General features: G+C 28.5%; 2 protein-coding genes across 2 annotated transcripts; one reads left to right on the top strand and one right to left on the bottom strand.

The window, feature by feature from the left end:
* Window positions 1-5,227: 5,227 nt before the first annotated feature.
* Window positions 5,228-20,764, top strand: LOC111031294 (legumain-like). The gene is made up of 12 exons (XM_022311174.1): window positions 5,228-5,470; window positions 12,653-12,828; window positions 14,165-14,262; window positions 15,351-15,432; window positions 15,949-16,034; window positions 16,756-16,894; window positions 16,972-17,041; window positions 17,259-17,386; window positions 17,917-18,120; window positions 18,206-18,322; window positions 18,406-18,591; window positions 20,517-20,764. The coding sequence occupies exons 1-12, from the start codon at window positions 5,467-5,469 to the stop codon at window positions 20,652-20,654; spliced, it is 1,428 nt and encodes a 475-aa protein (XP_022166866.1). The 5' UTR covers window positions 5,228-5,466; the 3' UTR covers window positions 20,655-20,764.
* On the bottom strand, window positions 7,419-9,464 carry LOC111031295. Its single transcript, XM_022311175.1, has 2 exons — window positions 8,952-9,464; window positions 7,419-8,832 (listed from the first exon to the last, which is right to left on the bottom strand). The coding sequence occupies exons 1-2, from the start codon at window positions 9,109-9,111 to the stop codon at window positions 7,598-7,600; spliced, it is 1,395 nt and encodes a 464-aa protein (XP_022166867.1). The 5' UTR covers window positions 9,112-9,464; the 3' UTR covers window positions 7,419-7,597.
* Window positions 20,765-20,995: the final 231 nt, after the last annotated feature.

Here is a 20,995-nt window from a genome sequence, read left to right as displayed (position 1 = left end):
AAATTAATCTCCAGGTATTCCTTATCGATTGCGAAAGCACAACGGTTATTTCGTTAGCTGTCACGACTATACATCGAACAATATATAGTAATTAATTGTTATTGTAAAATTAATTTAATTAAATATTTTTAAAACCAAATTAATAAAAAATTAATTTAAACTGTTTTTTTTTTTATATCAAAATAATATTTTGCATATTTAAGGACATAAAACATCATATATCTGGTATTTTAAAGGAATATTAAGAGAATATATTGCTTATTTTATGTGACATACAAACATCATATTTTAAGGATTTTAAAAGAATATAAATCCGACCTCTAGTTATTACATACGATATTACAAATTACGATTGTAAATAGGTACCTAAATGTCCTATAAGGTATAAACTATAAATGTATTACATAGTTGTTTATTTTTTTAAAGTTGTTTAATTATGAAAAATAACGAAATAAAATTTTATCATCAGACTTTCAGAGTAGGCACTCAGTTCGTAAGGTAAATTTGTATTTACATGTAGGTATGTGGGTACTCAGAATTCAATTCAAAATAGATTAAAAATGAATTGAAAGCAATAATGTATTTTATTGTTCTTATAAGATTAGATACCGTTATTCGTATAGGTAACTCATCAAACATTTGGATGTTTTAAAAAAAAATATTTGTCAGAGCTAATCTATATTATGATGATAAATATAAGTAATTCCGAGCTATCGTTGTATTTCTAATATAAAAAGAAATATATATATATACATAAATAATATAATATAAGATATTTAGATAACATATACTGTATAATATAATATAATTTATAATATATATTATAAGTCAATGATAATATTATCATTCTTTAGAATGTATTGTAAAATATAATGATACTTTAATGAGAAGTACAATGTTTTTGAATGTACAGGTTCGTGAACACGCGTTTATCGTGTTATTCAGGTTAATATTTTGATAGCCAGACGTGATTACGTGAACATCGCTCAGTATCGTAAAGATTGCAATAATATCAAATAATAGAACATGAACATGAAAGAAATTCATATTTTTAAGGAACTTGTACGATTTTTAGGGCGAATAAATTAAATGTGTAGGTACCTATTTTATTTTATAATTAATTGTACTGTAAATGTATAGGTGTTATGTGTTAGGTACTATCTTATAAGATTAAATTGATATTATATTCTAGGTATGTAAATAACAACATAATATTGAAAAACTATTTTTTTTAACCTTATTCTACGTTTTATCTTAAGATTTATAAAATGACTCCGTTTTGTTGAACGAGAACGGAAACGAATTCAATTTTCAAGTGAACTTTTCAAACACTAAAATAATTGACTTATTGTTTTATGCCTTATATTGTAACCCGGCCAATAGAAGCTAACTAAAAAAGTTTTACTATTTTATGGACGACCATTGATTATAAATATATCCATAAGTCATTACTCATTACTATACCCTCGTCCTAACCTATTATTGTATACCTACCCATTTAAAATATCGCTCGACATTAATCAACATTTTTATAAACACTTTAATTAGAATATTAAGAGGTATTACTAATCAAGGGCATGCTCTCAAAGGAGAGGGAGGGGGTTGAATCAGGGTGTCATATTAGGTAATACGTCCCCTTTTTGGCTTATTTTTGTCATATAAGATTTATGATAGAAAAATGAATGTTTATGTGTAATGTATAACATAATTTCAGAATAGTCAAAAATTCATATCCCCCTCTTTCAAAAAAGCCGAGAACGCCACTGTAACTGATTATAGTGATATAGAATGTACGTCAGACGTTAATTATTACTTAATTAGATATCATACTCATAAGTCATTTGATAAATTAAAAACTGTGAAAAAAAACTTCTCATTCATTATAGTTTTGTTTCAAAAACTTGAGTAGAAATATTGAATGACCCGTCTAAGGCCATAATAAGCTCCCCCGGAATATTTGGTTGATTCGGCGAACACCTACATGATAATATATAGATATGTAGATTAGACATTTAGTCCTTAGAGATCTTACTAAATTATTTGAATTGTAACCAGGGTTTTAGTGCTGTGGGTCAGCCTAGCTCACAAGAGACGGCTGTTTAGCTTCAAGTGAAATAAGCTATTATTTACTAATACCCGATCACGATTAAATGCGATTTACTTGATATATTTTTTACTTTGGTATCGAAATATTTGAAATACAAACAAAAGGACATTTTACAAATTTACATAAAAAGTACTTACAAAATTTTTTATATACTATGATGTTATTGAAATTTATGCGGGTTATTTATAATGATTGCAGGTATCTCAATCAATCTTTATACAAACGTTTAAATGCCTACTGCCTTCAATATTGTTATACCGAAATTAATAATTATAAGTCAAGTTTAATGATATTACTTATTATTTATTTGGGATTTGGAAGGATTATTCCAATTATAGCTAGTTGCCAGTTGGGTAGGATATCAATGGAAATTAATGTAAGTACCTACTAGAATATAAACTTTTAAAATTGTAGATAATAATATAATAAAATAAACTAAATAAACACATCTTGAACAATATATAAATTGGTCAACAGTTTTTTTTTTTATTAGCATACTCACTTTCTGTTTTCTTATACCTCGTTTTAATTCTGAGAAACATATTATTAATATAGGATTGTTTTAATACAAAATTGGAAACTGTTTATGTTATATGTACATTTAATGCAATAAAATCTTTCCCCGTATAATTATTAGTTATTACCTTCAATGTTTTTCTTGTATTTTAGATTTTGAGGGAAGCGATGAATGTATTGATTTTATAATGATGTGTGTTTATTTCATTTATTTGTTAACGAGTAGCCGAAATAATGCTTCAATTTTCAATTTCTGTGTTTTGTATATTTTCCGGCGGGGAAGTGTATCTAGTTGGTGCATTCGGTAGGTCAAAATTTTGAATTCCTAGTAGTTTTCAAAAGCAATTGGAAAAACCAACAAAAAATTATGAAAAAACTGGAATTTTTAAGCAAAATAGTTTTTCGACAAAATTGGGTTTGATTTATTAATATTATTATTTATGCACGATTTTGTTTCATAAGCATTTAAAGTTCAAAGTTTCACAACATTTATTAAATTAATAATTTAAAAATTATTTTGCCGTTAAATATTTATAAAATGTTCAATTGCTAAGAATCAAAAATTTAAAAATTAAAAGTTGTATCTACACAAATAGTTAATTCTGTAACCAAAAAACCTAATAAATATACTAGCACTGTTTTTTTTTGTTCAAATTTGGACAAAATTCATATTAAATAACCAATAATAATGATTTAAGTTATTTTGTTGTAATTTAAAAATATTATTCGTGGGCACTTGAAACTTTTAGAGTGTATTATTATATTCTTAAACACAACGACTTTTCAAGTATAATTTTTTTGGCGAAAATGAATTTAACCTACTGTTTCACTGCAGAAATTATTGCCGAATAGTAAAATAAAATACTTTAATCACAATAATATCATCAAATATACTGAGTTACTATAAGTTATATGTATTATATAGGCTGACGGACCGTCTTCGCTCAGAATCGTTTTTCGTATATGTTCAATGATTTTATATCATTGAATTCAAATTTAACACCATTCATTAGAAACCCACTTATGGCCGTATAACAAAGAGGGGTCCACTTACCCGTTATTTACTTATAACTTTTTTTAAGTACCTAATACCCCCTTCAAATGCCTATTGAGACATTTTACCTACCTATACCTACCTAAATGACTAAATATGGTCTAATAGATTATTTAAAACATTTCATAATAGTTAGACGACTTATAATAAATCAACAATCAAAACCAAATTTTTAGTTTATTCATCAACATTTGAATTTTGTAATAATAAACACAAAATTCCATTCGTCACTAGTATAGTTACTACCTAGTGCCTACTTTTAATAATTACAGAAAAAAGTATTGTTTATTTATGTACCTACTTTACATTTATATTATATTTACTTAACATGTATTAATTACCTACCTACTAAATCAATTAGTCTGTAGTGAGTAGGTGTTTCTATATTTCTTAAAAAGTTGAAATACATAAAAAAACTTTCTTGCAGTAATGCAGTAAACCTATAATTTCAAGTTGTATGTGAGTTTGGCCATTGGCGAGTTTGACCATCGGTCATATAATTACCAAGGTCTACAACTTTTGGCATATTAACTCTCAGCCACTGCAATTAAGCTATTGCACAGATTTTATAGCGGGCTTGGCGTGGTGACTGAAAAAATATTTTTCGGAACGAAAAAGTGTGATCGTAAGTCGTTAGATCTTATTGTTATTATTATTATCTGCGGTCGAAAATCGTTGGCTATTTTTTTCTTTTCGTTCTCCGAAAAGAAAAAAAATTAACTTTTTTAATAAGTGTACTTTGAATTAATATCATACAAAATATAGCTACAAAATTACTATGCAATAGCTTTACCCATTTATCTTTTATTATACTACCATAATCGTCGTCACTGTTAAATAATGTGCATTATTAACTATTCCACCATCAACTTTAACCATATCGTATAGGCATCAAATTATAAAAAAAATCGATCACGTTACAATCCGAATGGCGAATAACACAACATTATTACGTCATACTAATATTCGTAATTGAATGTTATTGTATATTCTCGGCTTGAACACTATAATAATATATTATTGCATTCAGTTTAAAACGAGAGTTTTTGGAGTACCTGAAGTACCTACCTAGTAATTTTATTATAATATAGGTACTCTATTATTTCATATACGACGATGAGTAAAAAATTTATGATATTATAGGTGGATACCTACATATTGTGTTTGGCATTTCCAAAATAAGATAAATAATATGCTTATACATCTTATAGGTACTAACACAGTAACACATTATTCAATTAACACATTCATCGTTATACTATTTAGGCACTTGGCAAATATATACTTGTCACGTATAGACTTTTATCGAGTGCTGCGGAGACGTACTCGACACTCGATTGGTAGGTGTTTCATTTTTCACTTATCGCCGTCTCCATCGACAATCGAATAATAACATGATAATTAAAATAACACGATTAAATGTTATCATAATATTGCGAAACGCTCTTCGGCCCACCTACGACAGCTATAATACGACATAGTATACTATTATGCATTATTATCTTTATTCACACAAGATAATTATATTTATTTACATACGTATGTATATAGGTGCGCCCAAACGACCGGCGACGACATTGTCGGTGTATATGGAGGTATATTCGTATATTATACTGCTTACGATTATATATGTCGCCGGTTATTATTTAGTTTAAACCCGCGCCGCCGCAACCGGAGCGAGAGACTACATCGCACAGATCCAACAATATAATATCATAATATTTATAATATTCGCGCATTACCGTTATAGACATCGAATATTCACCGCGACTAAGACTACGACGACGACATGGGTAAGTTTTATAGGGGATTTTAAGAGCTTAGAGCCGCTGTACAAACGCAAATAGCCGATGTTTAGGACCCACCGACCTGTTATCCAGTGCAACGCTAAACAGCGTGGGGTTACATAGGTAATTTGGGTGTCGTTATGTCATTAATAATATTATAAAACCAAAAGTAAAAAATATTTTTAAAAAACTGGCCTTAAGACGCAATTACGCACTCACGAGTAGGATTAAATTCGACCCCGAGTACTTGACGCTGTGTGTGTGTGTATGTGCGTGTAGAGTGTAGACTATATATACATTTACAGGGAACTAGGTAAGTATAAATTATATTATTAAGAGGACGTTATACCCGCATGGGTTGTCTCCGTCTTACAAGTGCGTAACATAGCAAATTGTACACTCAGCAGAACACGTGTAGCTCCGTTAATTTAAAAATTAAAGTGAATTGACCTCTTATAAAATCTAAACTTAAGATTATTATCTAGGCAACCTCATAGGTTTTTTATTATATTTTAATTTTAACGCGAGTTATGAGTATTTTAAGATGAATAAAAAATTTACAATGTTAAAATACTCATAACTCGCGTTAAAATTAAAATATAATAAAAAACCTATGAGGTTGCCTAGATAATAATCTTAAGTTTAGATTTTATAAGAGGTCAATTCACTTTAATTTTTAAATTAACGGAGCTACACGTGTTCTGCTGAGTGTACAATTTGCTATGTTACGCACTTGTAAGACGGAGACAACCCATGCGGGTATAACGTCCTCTTAAGTATAGGATAACACATTGACGATTGACACTTATCGATACATTTTTCAATCGTCATTCGTTCCCACGACACCGTACACACATCGGCATCATATTATATATTTCAGAGATGTGAAATTGTTCGGTAAATAAATGCCGGATAATGTAAGTACAGTTCGGTAAATAAATGTTAAACATTTTTTTACAAACATTTTATGTACAATCACTGCATGACACCATGCCACTGCCTACATCATAGGTATTGCGAAAATATGATTTTCCATTTTTACTATATGGCTATACCTAACCTATTCTTAAAAAGTTAAAATTACTGTCCACCTGCTTCGCTTTGAACCAAAAATGATTCATGAATTAATAAGCTATTCAATTTGTATGAAATAACGTAAGTTCAATATCAACATACATCCATTTTTATCTTTCAAATACCTAAAAAAATGGGCGATTGTAAACTCTCCCGATTTTAATAGCATGTAAACTCTCCCGATGGTAAACTCTCCCGGGTCTGCTTTAATACTACCTGATTGAAACATGTAAACTCTCCCGGGTCTGCTCCAATACTACCTGATTGATCCATGTAAACTCTCCCGGGTCGACTTCAGTACTACCTGACGGGAACATGTAAACTCTCCCGGGTCTACAATAACTTGTGGAGCATGGGCATTATTCGTATTACGCAGTTGGTAACACTATATAAAATAATTCAGTCTGTCGCCTGTTATCATAATACGTTATTATCACAATATCATTTATTATTTGTGTATTTAATATTTATCATTATAAAATAGTAAGTTTTGTACAGATTACGGACTCCATAAAATAGTAGTCTAGTCTCTAATTTGTATTTATATTTTTTAATTACGTTTGTAATTGTTATTAAAAATAAAATATGTACTCACCTTGCAAACTTACTTTCTTTTAAGTTAGAATATTGTATAATTGTTTTTACTTATTTTCTTTCATACTTTTTGCTTATCAATATAACTTTTTTTTTTTTAATAACTTCTTTCACATTGACAATTAAAATGTATCCGCATAATGTAATGGAAAGTAAAAAAAAAGTGGCAGCAGAAATTTATTTTTAAATCATCATCAAGATTAAATATTATACATAAAATATAAAATAAAAGTAACAGTATAAGCAAAAAACACATTTGTATTATAATAAATGGTAGAACATCAACTTTCAGTTTGTATTAAAAATCAAAATTGCATTAAAAAAGTCAGTTACCTATATAATAGTAATAATAAAAATCAATGCCTTTAACTTCCATGGTCAATAATTATAGTCAAAATACAAAAAATAAAATAAATTTCATAAAATTTCATTAAAAAAGTCAATTATAATATTTTATTCAAAATACTATTTTTTGTAATAATAGGAACATACTGATTTCAAAAAACTTAAGGTATCTATTTGTTTGTCTGTATAGTCTTTTATTTTTTGTGCTATTATTTTTTCTTTGTTTTTTGTATGAGAGTTTTTACTTAATTTATTTTGTTTGTTATAACTTTGCATTTTTATGTATACTTCATTTTGAAAATCTGTTAGGGCATTAATAAATATAAATAGAGATGGATGAATACTAGAGAAAGATGAATTGAAATGTGAATGGAACGATTCACAAGCGTTTGTAGTTTTTGAAGTTGATGATGATGCTGAGGCCCACATTGTTGGAGGATATGATGCTTCTTCATCAATATATGTATTAACTAAATACGATGCAAAAGTTTCTAATTTTTTGTTTTGTGGAGGCATTATTGCAGCTAAAGTGAATACATAAACATTCCCAACTTCATTTGGATCTATGAATACTAATCCAAAAATATAATGCAGCCATTTTCCAACTTCACTAGTGTCATCTCTGTATTCTACAGAAAGGCCTAACTCTTGGATTTTTCTGTACCATGCTTGTGTGAGGTGAAATCTACAACACTCTATTTTTGTTTCAGGCCAAACATTTAAAACAGCATTATGTATAGACTTTTCTAGATCTACTATTACCGTTTTAGGAGAAAATATTAAATTCATTTCAGCACATTTATCAACTAAAAACTTGAATACTCGCTCATAAGATAAGGGAGATTTATCTGATAATAAGCAAAATATTAATGGTATATAATGACCATTTATAAATCCGTGTAAAGTCACCAATTGTTTAAAAAACTTTGTGCAATATGTAAACGTGCCATCTAAATAAACAGTTTCTGAATTTGTTAAACAATTTAAATTTGAAGAGCATGCAAATATAATTAAATTATGATGTTCGTCATTTAACAACAAAAAATTTTCATTTTTTGAAGTTTCTACTTTAAACGTTTTCAGTATATCATGAATTTCTTGAATATTTTTGGGTAATGCTGGAAAAAGTTTACGTCTTGCATTATACATATTTCTTTTAATTCTTAATAAGTCACTGGTATCAATGGCATCACTATTACTTTCCTGCAAAACTTTACGTAATAGTTTCCGTGGAGCATCAGATATATTTTCGATTGCTTTTCGTTTTCCCGATTGCGTTATACATAAACGTTGAACTTTTTGCTCGTTAGAAACGTGATTGTGTTCTAAATTTGATCTTGAGACAACTTCCCTATCTAAAAAATGTATGTATGAATATTATTTATAACTATAATATTATGTATAATAGTTTAGCAATTTCTATATACCTAAAACCTAATCAATAATCATACAATTGAATTTAGTAATTACATACCAATAATATATATAAGTGCTGTGCATTTATTCACACTACATTTCCATTTGACTTCACCAGTTGATGATAGTGTTGATTGCTTATGGAAAATAAATGAGGACATGATCAACACTTCTTTGTCCCGTTGACTTAAAACATACTTAAAACTTGGTTGAGCCATTATTAAAATCAATATCGTTTTAAATATTTAAATTAAAAATAGGTTAACGGTAATTAAATATTTAAATTACAAATACAGGTTAACAGTAATACAATTGATAATAAATATTTAAAATGATAATTACAATATCTGCAGTGTAGCCAATAGTGTGGCAATAACATTTTAAACAACTCGGGACAGTTTACACATTTCTTTTAAGTAGGTAAACATAATGTTGCCCGGGAGAATTTACACATTTGCTTCAGGTAAACTTAAAATTGACCCGGGAGAGTTTACACATTTTCTTCAGGTAAACATAATTTTGACCCGGGAGAGTTTACCATCGGGAGAGTGTACTAGTTTTAAAAACCGGGAGAGTTTACCATACAATCGGGAGAGTTTACCACCGCCCAAAAAAATATATTACCTATTAAGTATATTTTTAAATACTTATGAATAACTAATTACTTATAATTTCAATCATAAATAATGATATAGATTATAGGTAATATTGATCACTCGTCGTTTAAATACCTACAGTATTTTTTTTTTAAAAAAAAGTGATTTGCATTTTACGCAGTAAATTTGATTTATTACAGTACCGCCAGCACCTAAATGTTATAATATGTAAGACGTAAAAGTAAGACTATCTAAATAGTACATTCATAAACATAGTTACTCGATTTTGACAACAGTAAAGAAAACCTCAGTACAACAGTAAATTAAGGTAAATTTACCTTTATCCGTAATATTTACCGAGCTCATCACATCGAGAAATTTATATAAAATTGTACGAGTATGGACCCATACACTCTGACACATTGAGCCCGGCACAAGCTGTAATCAAATTATATTTTATTTCGGGTTATATTTATTTAAGCTGATAGTCACGACAGTACAAACTTGGTCTGCTTTTCATCTGAGAAAAATAAAAGGCGCCTGTCACGTACTTAATGGGAGGTGATTGGTAGTTCAAACCTTAATCCAGCACATGCATACTATAACACGACTATGATAATAATAATAATAATAATAATCACAAGTGTCAAAGTTAATTATTTATCAAAGCTCTTATACGGACTGATTCGACCCAAATTTAATTAATGTTAATAATTGTTAGTTTAATTGTTTGATAGGATGCAGCCACAAGTCCATAAATGGTTTGTGTTTGTTAAAACCCATTTGGCGTGAGTGACAATATAATAATTAAACAACCAAAATTTCACCATATCTACCTATATGAAAATATCTTTGTCCTGCAAGACATATGTATAAAAATTATTATGTTTTCGATACCCTGCAAGTACAAAAAAAAAACACGTTATTATTTAAAAATCTGTTCATTTTTAGGTTTAAGTTGAATTACTTCTTTTTCCAAATCGCATGCCGTATTGCCATTATGCCATGATGAGTATCTTTCTCAGTGTTTATGAACATAAAATATTTTTTATTGTTCACTTAGGGATATCATCATTTTTATTTTTATTCGAGTATCTAGTATCTTTACAGGGAAAATAGTGGCTCTGCTGTATTTTAGTAGTCGAGTGTGTCCTTTTGATTATTCGATTTAGATCTTAAAATTAATCTAAATATTTTGAAAATTTCATTGCATAGGTATAAATGTATAGTAAATAATAATATATAATATGTAGGACGTAGGAACCTAATGACAAAAAGTTAACTTAAAATGTACATACAAACTTTTTTCATAATATGTGTTTTGAAATTTTGAGGTTTATGACGTTTATGTTATAGAATATCTCATGAGTCATAAGAATCCCTGTGTTACAATTTTAAACTTTTTGCGCATACCATTTGTCATCAACATTTATAGTTTATAGAAAGAAAACTAAAAATTGTAATATTTTAAATGCTCTTGAATAAATTAAAACTATAAGTCTAAATGTTTAAAAAAATGTATTTAATTGTTATAAAACATTAAAATTGAAGAAATAGTTTAATACTTCAAGTTTTTTACCATACGATGTACCTATATTTTACGAATGACAACAAGAAAAATTGTTTGGGAATAAAATATAAATCGTTATCATATAAGTTTGAAAATCTAATGTCATCAAATTTTGAACTTCAACCGCTTATTAATAATTTTCGTTTGTTTATGTTAAACTTTTTCGAATTTTCAGTTATGTGAGAGTGTGAATGATTTAATTTTTAAGCCTTAAGGATTTTTATAAATTTTTAACGACAATATATTGTATAATACAATGTGCATACTTTCATTGTAGGAATTATTTGGTTAAAATTGAACTTTAAATAGTTATAAAAATATACTTGACCATATGGATTTTCAAGATTTTTAAATACAATAAAAAAATGTATGGCAAACCTTGTATTAAATTTTCAAGTTTATTTCTTAATAATAACAATTTTTCTATCCATAAATCGAAAAAAACAAATTTTTTTAAAATTTTAAATGTCTATTCTTAGAAAAAAAATTCATGTTTTTGAAGTTATTTATTTTTAAATTCTAATAAAAATTTTATAATCGTTAAACTTTGATGAATTAATGGTTTTGCAAAAAAAAAATCAAGTTTTTGTTTTTCTGATCATTTTAAAAATACTGAGAATTTTTAATTTTGATTTAAGTACCAACCTGATACAATGTGCTACTATAAACTCCAGTCCTCATCATAATTTAAAATTAAAGCATTTTTAATGTTCCCAGTAATAATAATAATAGACACAAGCAAATAACACACCATCGTAAAACGAAAACATTCATTGCTCCGCTTAGAATCTAAAATGTCAAGTCACTAGTCATACTAACATTTTACTTCAATTTTTCATATAGTTTTTAGTAGGTACTATAAAAAACAGAAAAAAACTTTTTATGATTGTTTGATAAAAAAAGCTAAACATAATAATACGATTTTGGAAAAAATTGTTAAATAATAGGCATTCATTTTGTTTAGTTAAAAAAAAATAGTCAACATATTAATTTACTATCTGTAACATCATGTCTGTAGGTTATTTTTCAATAGATATTCATTAAGGATTATACAGTTATCACTCTAAGAATATTCATACATTTGACTAAAATAAATTATGATAAATTGATTGGGAATATATTATTACAAAATAAATATTAATTTACTATTTGTAACATCATGGCTATAGATTATTCTCCAATTATTATTCTTTTATGAATATTACTTTACTTGGAATAAAATATTTATAGTTGTAATGATCTTAAAAAACGATCCATCGCATATCTTCTTCATATTGTTCAGTATTATGAATATAATAATTAAAAGGAAGATTGATAGAATATACCATGAATATCTTGTGCTAGTTGGGTATAAACGGACTTTTCAGACATTAAAAAAAAAATTTTCCAAATTGTGTAAGTACTTTAAATAAATAAATTTATGACACGTTCCTAATGCAGTCATAACTATAGACATTGTTATAACTATGAGTCATCCCTTGGACATTTTAAGGATGTAATCAGTTAACACGCTTTTAAGAAAATATGAAATATGCAATTCAAATGTATAGATGTTAATCATAATATATTCGTGTACCGTTTGTTTTATTACAGGAGTTTTTAGTTTTGTGTCACTAGCATTATTTGCAATTGGATCAGCTGCTATACAGGTGCCATACAGTTACAGGAAACCGAGTATTGATTCGGAAAGTGCAAATAATTTTTTCGGTGGGAAAAAATGGGTGGTTTTGGTAGCCGGTTCGGACGGATGGAACAATTACAGACATCAGGTCTTGAACAATATTTATCATTATCTATAGCTTAGTGAAAGTGTGAATAATTTAATTTAATACTATTAATGGCATGATTCGACGGCAGTGTATATTAGTAGGTACTTACCTAATACCAATATATAGCCGTAGGTAAATAGTCGATAAATGGTTTCAGGCACGTAGCCATGATTTTATTTATTTAGCTATTTTTTTTTTGTGGGGGGGGGGGGGGATTTACATAAGACTGTGATATAAATGTTCTAATTTTTTGGCCATTGTATCCAATATTTCATCTATATCTTCCCAGTGTACTGAAAAAAGAGCAAGTCTCGTTAAACTTTCATATTATCCAGTTTTTTACAAAATAATGTTTTTAAGGGTTTTAATGTTGAAAAGGAACGTTCTACTGCTGTTTTAGAAACTGCAGGCAGTCGCCAACATTGTCAACACAGAATTGATGTTCGGGTAAAAATTCGCAACACATGCATCCAAAATATTCAGATCATTAATAATTGTAGGTACTTATACCTAGTTAATTATAAACAGTTATTCTTAATGGAAAAAAGTAAAAACCTATCTTATATAACATTATATATATCTTACGAAACAAAAGGGATAAAAAATAATTAATATCGACAGCCGAATTTCACAACCATGACGCATATGGATAAAATAAAATATATTTATGTTCCTATGCATGTATAGGTGAAATCAATGACAATATAGTTGATTTTATTACTTTTAATATACACCCATATAATTACTTAGGATAGTCCGGATAGGTAATTAAATATTATCTGTAAATTATATTATAATATAATATATATTTTATATATTACGCAGGTATACCTAATGTAAATATTATTATAACTATACACTCAAATGTACAAAAAATAATTAAAAATAATTGAAGTACATATTCACATAACGAAGAGCACCTAAATAGTTATCACTTATCACTGACTAATAGAATCATATTCATTGAATATTTAAATATATATTTATAATATTATTTAGAAACTCTCAAATGTACAAATAATTATTGAAGTACCTAGATATTCTTATGATATTTGAATACAATATCAAATGTTTAAAAATATGTGTGAGTTTTTGGTTTGATTTTAAAATTTTTGAGCAAATTTATTTATAGTTAATTAGTACACAATCAAATGGGCATGTATAATAAGTGGTTGAATGTACAAAACGTATAGGATTTTAACTTTAGAATATTTAATACTATACATGGTTCATTCGATTTGACTAAGAAATCGAATACACGTGCATTATGCCATGAAAAAGCTTCTTATGTCGATATTGTAAAATATATTCAATTATGTATTATGTACTGTCTTAGGCGGACATATGTCATGCATACCAAATAGTTCGAGAAAACGGAATACCGAAAGAAAATATTATTACGATGATGGTCGATGACATTGCGAACAATCCGAGGTTAATATTTTAATTTATAAGTATATATAAGAAGTACTAATTATTTATGTGTTATATTATTGCTAACTAAATAGACTTAAACACCGTTCATTCAAAATGAACGACCAGTTGTGCAGTCTATCCGACCATCTCTATATTATAATATTATCATATATTCTAATTTTAAAATGTGTAAGACTCCATCTAAAAAAATATATATCAGTAATATTTTATTCGTGGCAGTAGACATATTTAGAGTTGAGATTATCAGTATTATAATATTGTAGAGTTAATAATATATAATAAGTTGTCATTAAATCTTAAGACGAGTATAATACAGTCACGTGTTTAAATAATTAAATTAATTTCTGTCCATTGTTTGTTTTAAATCGATGGCTTATTAAAAAGTGACAATGAGAAATAGCACGAATTCAAAATAAGTATTAATATTTTTATAAATAGTGCTGTAGGCATTGTAACTAGCTTAATTAGCTTAACAAATGTAGATAAGTAAGCTATATATATAGATATACATATAAATCCAAGCATATTAGCTAATTTTGTACACGCATGTACAATATTAACACTTATAACATTTGTATTGTTTTATATTTATTTTTACTCGCATAAGACTTAGCTTAATCTCTTGTTGATAATGTCTACCTAAAAATAGCTCATTATTATTATACGAGCTTGCTAAATGTAGGTGAAGTCGTACCGAGATTAAATTTTGTACGACAGTGATATAAATGTATTTTAAAAGTTTCAGAAAAATTTCAAACCGAATTTGAAGTTGTATGTGTATTGTATACAAACAATTTAATTTGGAGATAAAATGTGGGGAATTTTAATGATAATTAATTCGACCCTGATATATTTAAGTGCATGATGAATGAGGGTGCATACTTAAATGTTTTGTTCAATTTAGTGCATATAATTTCATAACCTACTCATAATTATTAATTAAGAATGGCCGGAGTGCATTCATGCGTGAAGGGAGGGAAATATATATTTAACACCTCCTCCTACAACTTACTGGTCTTTTACTGAAATTATTGTGTCAAGAGTTTCTATTGTTTATTTACGTTTCTGTTGGACTTTTACTACAGAAATCCAGTGCCTGGAACGATAATTAATCAACCCAACGGAACGGACGTGTACAAAGGAGTTGTTATCGACTACAAGGGGACGGTAAGATATTTTTCACATTATTCGGCCATTAATGCAAGGCTGCAACCGAAGTTTATACGATAATAAGAACCTCCAAGATTATGGGATTTGTGACATCCGATTTTTCAATTACACAAAGTGCCATCATGATTATTGCATTTCCGTTATTGATTAAACCGATAATGGATATTTACCTTTTTGAGTATAAGATATATATGTGTCCGGATATCAATCTGGTGTCACCGACACCTAAGCTGGCAGTATGTCCCTGCAGTTGGAGCGCCTGCTGTGGCTAAATATATATAATTAAATGGATAAAACATTTTCATATTTTAAAAAAAGGTTTATAAGTTACACAATATTGTACATAGAAAATGATTTTAGAGATCAATCAGCTTTAACTGGTTTAATTTTATTAATTTATTTGAAACAAATAATTAGGTATATAAATATAATACATACAGAATATAGATATAAGGCAGTTTCAATAACTATATTACTATAGTATACAGTTTTACCGTTTTTTTCCCTAATTAGGATGTAAACAGCACAAATTTCTTGAAGATAATCACTGGTGACAAAAAAGCCATGCAGTTCATTGGAACTGGAAAAGTGATTGAAGGGTAAGTATAATATGTATTCAATATTAAGATGTTGTTTAGTGTAAAAAGTAAAGCCACATCTTAGGAGAAAATAAATTACAATTGTTCTATAAGGTTTCAGGGAAAATCACTATAGTCAGTGGTGGAACTAGGGGAATGAAGACTGGGATTGATCCCCGGGCGGTAATTTTAGAGGGAGTAATTTTTTTACGGTCCTATGTTTAGTGTCTGGTGTTAGAATAAGTTAGAATACTAATTTTATTTATCATAAGTTATTTATGATGTGCTGATGGCTACATTCGAAGGAGAGAAAAAGAAAAATATGAAATCATACACGGGTTAGGATAATTGGCATTTTTATATAAATAAGTATACCACTTAAACACAAATTACCACAATGAAAAATGCATTATTTTGCTATTCGTTTTTTACTTTGAATGACGTTTGTCGTTTGTACCCAATAATAATAACTTATAGAATATTTCATATTCATAATTTAGTCATCCACACATCAGTCTAAGTTCAAAAAACATTAAAATTATGCATAGATTCACACACACAAACTAACATTTTCAAGATTCTAAGCAAAACCAGGCATGTATTATTGTTGTGTTTTCTTCAAAATTTCTGATTCACAATAACGTTTAAGACGTATCGATTAACATATCAAATATATATTTATATATTTATCATTTACGTGTATTATATAAATATTTTCTATGAAATTTGTTGTATAATAAAGAGGACCGCGAGACAGAATATTCATTAATTTTGTCGATCACGGTACCACGGGAATATTAGGTTTCCCAGACGATTTATTATACGCTGATGAACTGAACGACGCTCTCAAAACTATGTACGCATCTGCAAGTTATAGAATGGTACTTTTTCCTTTAAATCAAAATATTTGTTATAATTTTATATTTTAATTGATGCTGTCTAATGTCCGGTGATATAGGTGTTGATGTACATTGAAGCATGCAAGGCAGGTTCTATGTTTGATGGGATACTCCGCGACAACACAGATGGTAAGTAAAGAAATTCAGGATTTTGGTGCAATTTGTTTTTGCTCATAAACCATTCAAGCGAATTTAACATTTAATCTATGAATGTCTTATAAATTGTAAAAATATCCTAGTTTATAGTAATTACTAAATGATAGTTTAGAATTTAAGCCAAGTCAATTAGTTTCCGCAATCAAATGTAAAACCAAAAGTATACTCGTAAATCTGTTTTTAAAATTAGTTTTGGCCGTAACTGCATCAGGACCCAGGGAAAATTCGTATGGATGCTACTGTCGATCTCAATCTGGGCCATACAAAACGTGTCTTGGAGATTTGTTCAGCGTCACATGGATGGAAAACTGGGACGCAGTATGTGATAAAATAATAGTGTACCTAGTTTTTAATCCATCTGCATAATAATGCTTATGTATATTGTATATAGATGATTTTCTTGTTTTGGGTGAATAGATTAATCACAAAAAATCTAAATAATTTTTTACTTCAAATTTCATAAAATATTCAATTTAAATACCCGTATTAATTTTTACATTGGATAGCCATAAGTTCAAATATTCCGATAGGTAGTCTGATCCCCACAATCACAGAAATCAGTGATGAAATTAAAAAAAAAATTAGAGCGTTGTGGGTGACATGAACTGTTATTCGCGTTGACACAAGCTGTTCACGGAAAATATGATATATATATATATATATATTTACCACCATTTTCTATTTACAAGATTTGTAAATCTGAAATACAAATATTTTATTAAAATATTTTCCAAAAGTTTTTAAAGGGTTTGAATGACATTTTTGGGTTTAAGCTCCTCAATCCTCATACACAACATTTTGATTAAACTACCATAATTTATTTATTAATATTTAAAAATGTCGTTTAGACGGTATCTCAACCTTCGACAAGAAAGAGAACCGTTTTTCATGACTTCAAGGAGTGCAGAACCAACGTCACCGAAAGCAACGTCATGGTGTACGGTGATTTCAAAACGGGCCATGAACCGCTGTCCGCGTTCATTGGTTACAAGACACACAGCAAAACACATCTTTCGGCCGAGCCAATAATGGACATAACGAATGAGCCAAAGGTATAACACCTATATAATATATATTTGATATCAACGATTATAAGGGAGCACATTACGTTTACACTAATTTATTCGCAAAATTTAGAACACGGTGTCCAGTAGAAACGTGAGAGAAAATACAGTACAACAACAATTGGCGAGCCACGAGTTGTCATTCTCGGAGAGACGTCGTTTGTCAACAGAATCACGTTTGAACAACGAAGTATTTCAAATAATATAATAATAATTAATCGTTTTGTTGATGTTCGGCAATCTCGTTCCGAGTTTATTATATTATTGTTTTAGATGAGGTTGATCATCGACACAGCACTCAGGACAATTTATTCGAAGGTAGTGAAGGCCAGACCGGAAATCAAGAGTAAAGTCGGCGATTTCTACGAACCCAATCATCTAGACCTCTCGCTAGACGTATTCCCGTGTTACAGAAGTATTCTAAATAAAATTACGGAGAGCTGCTTTTCTTTGCCACGGGTACGTATATTCCTACCATAATATAAGTGGTTTGTGATTTTATATTACTCGTTAAAACTTCATAAAACGACAACTTTTAAAACAAGCTGTTACACAAATATTGTGCCCGACGACTCCTATGTTTAATAACACTTGTCAAGCTTAACAAGTTTACCGGAAAGGTAGGTAGGTATAATGTTAGAATTGAATCGGTACAGACTACCGACGATACTAACAAGTAGGTAAAGCATGTACCCGTATAGTTGCAAGTGTGGTGTCATTAAAAAAAATAATTAAAACTTAAAAAAAAACAACAGAAAAAAAAATAGTAAAAATATAAATTTTTTATTCGAAAATGTTTTTTTTTTTGTAACGACTTACAATTATGTAAAAACATATTTTCATGAAATACGTCAATAGTTTTTGAAATAACGAGTGCTCTCCGATGAAACATTCACACGGTACTTGTTATGACTTGTCATTTGTGGCCTCGTGGGTGCACGTTTCACACCTCGAGGGCGTACACGATGAGGATCGTGTGTGTAAATTGTGGTCTCGTTTACATATCATTATTTTATTGTCAGAATAATATATTTCCTTTGAGTGTCATCCCGGGGATACAAGACACTTGAATATTGGACGGTAGTTTCGTGAGTCCCTGCAGGTTGTCGGCCATATTATGGTTAATATTGTCATATATTATTGTGTATTATACGATGTATTATTTACTATATATACTTCTATAAAATCGTAATATTATAAACCTTACATGGGTATAAATGTACAAAAATTACTATTATCATATACTTGAGCGAGACTCGTGACCTCTTAAAATGCGCGTAATGTATAATATATAACTACAATAATATAGTTTAATAGTTTCGATAGTAACAAAAAGGTGGACAAGAGTATCTATAACCGCTCCGCGTTAGTTGTCGAGTAATTGTAATGAATGTGAATCGAGTGAACAATTTTATCGACAATAATTACAAAAATTAACAAAATTCGAAAATTCTAATATAGATATTTGATAAAAATAAGGAGTAAGTATCTACAGTTATTTGTTTTTGAATTACACCAAAAAAATAAAATCGATTTTGTCAAAAATTAGTTTTATGTAAAAATGTCCATTCATTATTTTTTTTTTTTTTGCTCTCAAGGTTTTCAAAAACTAACTGGGAATTATAAATTTTGACCTCCCAAACGCGATGTTTATGTCAAAAATCGGAGCATTTTAACTACTAAAATGTTGATGACTGAGATAGAAAACATACTTTAAATACAATAGGTACATAAGTACATTCATAGCTACTCTCAGAATCTAAAACTTCAAAATATATTTTTCATTTACTTGAATTCCCGTTGTTCGATATTGATTTTCATCACACACTGTTGGCTAACTCCGCCAATCAATGTCCAAGGGCCAAGCACAGTACAAATATTTTATTTTTACTTTTTTGAATGATATAGGTACTATGATAATATTTACATTTATATTTCATATTTTGAAGCTGAATAGTTTCTGAGGATTTCCATGAATATTATTTTATCGTTGAACACCCTTGCTAACAACTATTAACGTTCTTGAAAATATTTTTTTCACATAATTTGAAATCATTGCCAAATAACATTTTTGAAGGACATTAATTTCCTAATTCTTATCATAATTATTTTTAAGTTGTTTACTTTTTTAAACGACAGTAGGTAGGACACTACTTATATATTTTTTATTTCATACTCCGAACTCTGAGGCAAAATATTTTTTAAGATTATCTAAATATTATAACTATATGGAAATATATCGGATAGGTCAGAAATTGAATTTTGAAACGTAAATCAATTATTTATTTTATACCTATATTTTAAAACTTAGGTGAGCGGAGTAGTTTGCCATATACAGGTACATTATTATAATAACGTCACGTTTGTATGATTACTGATTACAGAATCCCTACGCTTTGGATCGGTTGACAATTTTCGCAAACTTTTGTATCGTCGATAAACACATACACCAGATGGTCGAAAAATTGGTCAGTGCATCGTGTTCGAAAGTTCAAAAGTTGAATTTAAGAAATGTATATTAGAATCACGGAGTATACGTATGGTACACTCCTGTATACATACCTGCGTGGCAATAAGGTGTACCTATAATATACTAATTTGTATTTATATTATATATAATTATAAAATACAATAAAATAATATTTTGTTTATCTATGTAAATTTTTCTTTAAATATAAACAATATAAAAATACCAGTAATATGCTTGTTTTTATGTATATAGGTAACTGTGTATAAATTTCCATCTTTGGTTTAAACCATGACTACTTATTTGACTATTTCTGTATTTATTTATGGTCTAAACTAATATAACAATAATATATTTTTTAGGAAAGCAAACAAAATGTTCAACTTTTCAAAGCAA

Source organism: Myzus persicae, unplaced genomic scaffold (genome assembly GCF_001856785.1).
Source record: "Myzus persicae strain clone G006 unplaced genomic scaffold, MPER_G0061.0, whole genome shotgun sequence".
Classification (NCBI taxonomy): domain Eukaryota; kingdom Metazoa; phylum Arthropoda; class Insecta; order Hemiptera; family Aphididae; genus Myzus; species Myzus persicae.
Note: the sequence above shows the minus strand (reverse complement) of the source record. Positions and strands in the feature narration are given on the sequence as shown.

Coding starts and splice junctions, on each gene's coding strand:
- LOC111031294 (XM_022311174.1), top strand. Junction 15,433..15,948: donor TTATCGACTACAAGGGGACG/GTAAGATATTTT, acceptor TTCCCTAATTAG/GATGTAAACAGCACAAATTT. Junction 18,592..20,516: donor GCTGCTTTTCTTTGCCACGG/GTACGTATATTC, acceptor TACTGATTACAG/AATCCCTACGCTTTGGATCG.
- LOC111031295 (XM_022311175.1), bottom strand. CDS start 9,111: ATGGCTCAACCAAGTTTTAAGTATGTTTTAAGTCAACGGGACAAAGAA. Junction 8,833..8,951: donor AGCACTTATATATATTATTG/GTATGTAATTAC, acceptor TACATTTTTTAG/ATAGGGAAGTTGTCTCAAGA.